The sequence below is a fragment of the Opisthorchis viverrini genome (genome assembly GCF_000715545.1).
Source record: "Opisthorchis viverrini unplaced genomic scaffold opera_v5_50, whole genome shotgun sequence".
Taxonomy (NCBI): Eukaryota; Metazoa; Platyhelminthes; class Trematoda; order Opisthorchiida; family Opisthorchiidae; genus Opisthorchis; species Opisthorchis viverrini.
In genome coordinates this window covers 482,962-488,360 of record NW_008751706.1, presented here as the reverse complement: position 1 = coordinate 488,360, position 5,399 = coordinate 482,962, and the positions used below count along the sequence as shown (strand labels likewise).

Sequence of the window (5,399 nt, the reverse complement as noted above, 5' to 3'; positions counted from 1 at the left end):
ACGGACAACAGGAACGCCACTGACATCGGTTGGCAGCCATATCTTGTAGTGTCTCCAACCAGGCCACTCTTCAACGGGGCATTCACCAGATGTATCGCACAACACTTCATTTATCCTCCCCAATTCTTGTCTCGAGCGCTCTCTAAGACATGTTGTTCCTCAGATGGTATTTGTTTTCTTCGGTATCTTTATTTGTCTGCTGGGTTTTAGTTCCTGGCATGTGCCCACGAACCTCTTTGATTGCGACAACCCAGACACGCAACTGAACGAGTTCCACAGAATTCGCTACGCCTCTCATGCCTTGGGTGTTTTTCTACCATCAGCTTCTGATACTGATTGAGTTCTACTTTTAAGATATACTGATCTGATCTACTAACGCCCTATTATCTGCGCCTTTTTTCGCTTTTGTGACTACCACGGAACGTGCAACAGCGCGGACCAACTCACATCAATTTTGATTCATTAGATTTCTTTTGGTAGCCTTGGAACACATCAGCTGTATGGTTATTATTCATTTGAGCCGCTTGCTTATTTTTGTCCCTTTCCTCTGCACGTTCACTTCGATGAGAGCAGGACACATTCCATTTTGAATGCTTTTAGTACCACACACACACAAATTGATTCTCAATATCTTTCTCCACAGACGCACGTTTTATGGTAATCAAAGTACACGGTTAGACCGACCGTTGAAACAAACCAGTTTGGCGCACCAGACTTCACAGCATTAAGATTTCAACCGCTTCACACACACAAAATTGATTCTCAATATCTTTCTCCACAGACGCACGTTTTATGGTAATCAAAGTACACGGTTAGACCGACCGTTGAAACAAACCAGTTTGGCGCACCAGACTTCACAGCATTAAGATTTCAACCGCTTCATATGAAGCCTACATGTGGAAATTTCATCCTTCACGTGTACCAGATACTCTAGCCCTAAAAACCGCGAACACTGTTGTTCCACTGGTTGGCAGAGACCACCGATAAATCATTCAGTCTTCGGTTGTGCAAACCGCCAAACAGTGAGTGTTGATGTCGCCCCGGTTAAAAATTCTAGGGCAAGCTGTGTGATACCTTTGTTACGTAACGCGGCACGGGTCGCTTTGTGAGTCCTCAGCAGTGGTGACTCGATGTTGGCCGTAATTTCAGCCTCCAGTCGGCGGTGCTCGGGTTGCCACTGATTCTCAACAGCAATGAAACATTATTTGGATTGCTGTTGTTAACCGATAAAGTGTAATCTGGGGTTACACCTTTTTGGTTCTCAGTGCATAGACGTGAAGCCTCAGATGCTCAACTCGCGCCCTGTTATTGGTTCCATTGGCGAGTTCCGTAGGCCGGTTGGAAACTAGTTTGTCGCTCCGCCAGGATTGATGCAGATTTTTGGTTGTTCCATCAGACGACAACACACTTCTAGTCAGTATTTGTTTGGAAATTTCATCCTTCACGTGTACCAGATACTCTAGCCCTAAAAACCGCGAACACTGTTGTTCCACTGGTTGGCAGAGACCACCGATAAATCATTCAGTACGATCAAAATCCAACTAAATCATGCACTGAGACAGGTGGGGGCTTTCGCACTGCAACTCAGTCTTTCCGATTTGTTTAACTTTCAGAACCCTAGCCGTTGCTGTATATCTAAACTCCGGCTTAGTAAAATAAACCGGAATTAGTCTTCACCAGATTCACTGGGTTTGTTCTATGTTGCTCGTGTCAAATTTGACAAGAGGACTCTTTTGCTCAGACCTTTTTCGGTCACCGAAACGCACATCGATACGTTGATACACCACAGATCGATCGGTACTAACTCATACTTCCCGCTTCACATTACTTATCGGTCGTTTGGTGATCCTAATTTAGTAGCTACTGGTATCTACGGTTTGGGATTGAATGCACTTTCCAGTGAATGTTCGCCTCTGCGCTCTTCGGTCGATTGGCCAGTTAAGATCAATGCATCCCGACGCGGAAAACCTTGTTCATTTTTCGTGTTAACAGACGGCGGCTGTAAGGCTGAGAAAAGGCGCTTCTACCGAGATCCGGTACGGCTGCTTCAGTCAGCAAAAAGATAGGAATATCGTGAATCTGGTGGGCAAGATGGCTCAAGTGATTACAGCGCGAATTTACTGACCGGAAGGTACGTGGTTCGAACCCGACCTCTGCCTCTCGACTTCCCCTGTCTGGGCTTGGGCAACCTGGCAGTATCCCAGCCCTCGTGCAAACTTCGGGTGGGCACCAAAGGATGCTACAGCTGAACGATTATGAGTTTTTTATATACATGCCCGGGTCGGCCGATCCTGGTCGTCCGTACACATCGATTGTTGGCATTTTCAATGGAGGTTTCGGTCGGTGAGTGAAGCCAATCTATGCTGAAAAGTCAAGAAGCGCTGCACAACTGTTTCATTCTCATTGCGACTCATCAGCAGTGCGCGTTTCATAGGACTATCGGGTTTTTGGAGGTCGCGAGTTCGAGACTTTAGCCTAGTCAGGACAGAGAAAGCACCATGTTGCTTCGTTGCCACGTGACACATACGTACATATCTGCACAAAGTGTATTTGAAAAGCCCACCATGATGTTTGTGTGTGCTTGCGTATCCATAGTATTTGTCCTGCATATATAATGCTTATCAGTTACACGTTTCTCTTCTCTCGATCATCACCTAGTATTGTGTGGTCTACGCGTCAGCCAGATGGCTCGAACCTATGAAGATTTGGAAGCGATTACACACTTGTTGGAAGAGGTGAGTACTGCTCATATCTTCGGTCCATTCACATTGTTCGAGCCTGTGTCCATGAGTTTTCTGTTGTACGCATGATAGTCCACCAACGGCGCGAGATGGCTCAGTGGTTAGAGCGCCAATTTACTGACCAGAAGGTTCGTGGTTCGAACCCGACCTCTGTCTAGGCTTGGAAGTATCCCAGCCCTCATGCTTCCTTCGAGTGGCTTAGCAGCTAGGCACCAACATGGTGTTGTAGCTGAACGATTATTTATTTATCAACGGTGGGTCAGAGATCCGTTGACAGCTGTCTGAAAACATCAATTTAGCACAATTCGTACTCATATCTAATCAGCGTGCCATCTCTCATTTTGGTTTTGTTGTCTAATGCGTATCTTGTCCGAAAGAATTTTTCAAATTGGGGATTCCAGAGCGCACCCCAGATTAGCACGTATTGACGCAATTTATCGCCCTCATATCACGTCAATGAGCCTTGGGACATCAATAGTTCAGCCATACAATTTTTGACTCCAACTTTTAGTCTTACTTTTTGGTTGTCCAACACGTCTTTAACCGGAGAGTACCCCAGTTTAATATTATATATATGATATTATATGTATATATTACCTCCCACACATGTGTGATCACACAAGCAGATGGACGTTTTTCAAAAGCAACAAATTACTCAATATTTATTGGGGAATCGCACTGGTTAATTCCAGTCTATCGTTGATCGGGTATCCGGTCTCAGATAGGGTTGTGAAACCCGATTCTTCAGTGGATTTTACAAACGTGACTGAAAACGTTGGAGCAGGAAATACTTTCAAAGTTGTGACAAATCACGTTTAAAAGACTCGCTACTGCCCAGGAGTTTAAGGTGAACAAAAGTCAAAACTGTCCATTTCGGCTGCTCGCCCGTTCGTTCAACTCTATGTTCCAGTCGCATAAGTCCGAAAATATTCCTACAGAAGTAGTGGAACGTGTACACAAGTAGTGCAACGTCACTGTGCCTCTTCAACGGAGGTCACTGTGAGAAAATGAAGTATTCCACCACATCTTGGAGTTTTATTCCCCAGGAGTCACATTCCAACTCGTGGATGGACAGGTTTTTGAACTCTCTTTCCGAGGGGGTTGCTTTTTTTAGAGTTTCACCACGAATACATGTGGATTTTGCCGGCAAAATCCAATTCTCTAATCCACACCTCTTAGAACGAATGGTTCCTACTCATTCCTTTCCCCTGCATTTATCCTCGTTCAGAAACAAAATGACCTTGAACCATTCCTTTTCCCGCGTCTCTCCTCGTTCAGAAACAAAATGACCTTGAACTGGCAGCGAAAATTGGCAAAAATCTTTTGGACAAAAACAATGAACTGGAACGACGACTTTCTGATACCGAGAGGAGGCTCACCGCGTCCGAGGATACAGTGAGTATCTTGTTTTTTTTCGTAGGTGCCTGTGGTTCTTTGTGGCGGTTGAGGGTTACCTTCTTTTGTGACCCAGTGGAAACTTTGTTGAACTCCCCCAGCGACACGGCGCTGACGCTAACAATCTGGTTTAGGGTTCACTCTCCGATTGACGTCGGCGATGCGCTTCTGGTCCTGTTGTTCAATCTCTAAATTGTACGCACTCAGTTGACCTAGGTACGATAATATCAGTCGAACACCACCTCATGTCGAACTTCAACAGTGCTTTGTCATCCTGACATCGTGAGTCGAGCCAGCATGCTTTTTCACCCGTCAACATTCGTCTTGGACAGATCTGTTCCCTTCCTGGACAGAGATTTTCAGTTTTTCAACCCGTCGTCAGTACGCTACTGTGATTTTTCTTAGTTTTGGACGGTGTCTGCTTTTGCTTCGATTGGCAGCCTCTGAGTGGGTAGTTCTTCCCACCGTGTGCTGTTAGGATGAAAGCTGTTCTATGTTTTCAACCATCTTCTAGGCAGCCGGCAAGTCGGACAGCCTTGCAACTTACGACTGCCACCTTTTGTCTCCTCGGTCAATCGCGACCTTGAGTCAGTTCACTTGCATCGTCCTTATCGAAGGCCCGAAATCCCGAATCCGGAACCAAGTAATGCGTACTCCATATGGTCAAACACAACATGTGTAAGGATTGCACAATACATCCTCACCTCACGTGCTTGGTTAACGAACTGAATTCCGGTCAGGCGCATTGTTGATCACAGTTTCGATCGATGAGCCCGCGTAGAGACGAGCGCAACACCATCGGTTCATTAAACCATTTCCTCTTGCTGAATGGTTGTTTAGTCCCCACCCCCGCCTTCTTAACTGAGTGTATTTATTGAAGGAACGTATTCCAAGATCTCCGACAGTTTTCCAGTGAGCTTCGGGCTAATCTCATTTTGTTGTGAACCTGACAAAGTGTTTTTAGTCGCCATTCTTTGTCCTCGAAAACAAACAGTGTACCTTGCTGTCAGATGCTCTTGGAGATCACTTTTAACGGGAAAACTAACATGGTCCAAAATTCATTTTTCGAAACGAGATCGCTTCCGAGAATAATTTTGGCCGGTCCTGTGGGTACATGCTCTGGACGAGACGATAATTTTGAACATCTGTTGAGTACGCAGATGACATAGCTCTTCTAGGATGTGATCCCGTGGTAATGCAAACAATACTAAATAATCTAAATAATTCTGCCTCGCGGTTTGGTATGCGCTTCACACCTGCAAA

At 45.5% G+C, this 5,399-nt stretch overlaps 1 protein-coding gene across 1 annotated transcript in view; it reads left to right on the top strand.

Moving 5' to 3' along the window:
• The window catches only part of T265_13264 (hypothetical protein), a gene marked incomplete at both ends in the record, with an annotated part of 54,860 nt that overhangs the window by 24,128 nt on the left and 25,333 nt on the right, over positions 1–5,399 (top strand). The window contains 2 exons of the mRNA XM_009168013.1: positions 2,659–2,735; positions 4,020–4,136. Coding sequence (XP_009166277.1) covers positions 2,659–2,735; positions 4,020–4,136 — 194 coding nt within the window. The remainder of the gene's footprint in view (positions 1–2,658; positions 2,736–4,019; positions 4,137–5,399) is intronic.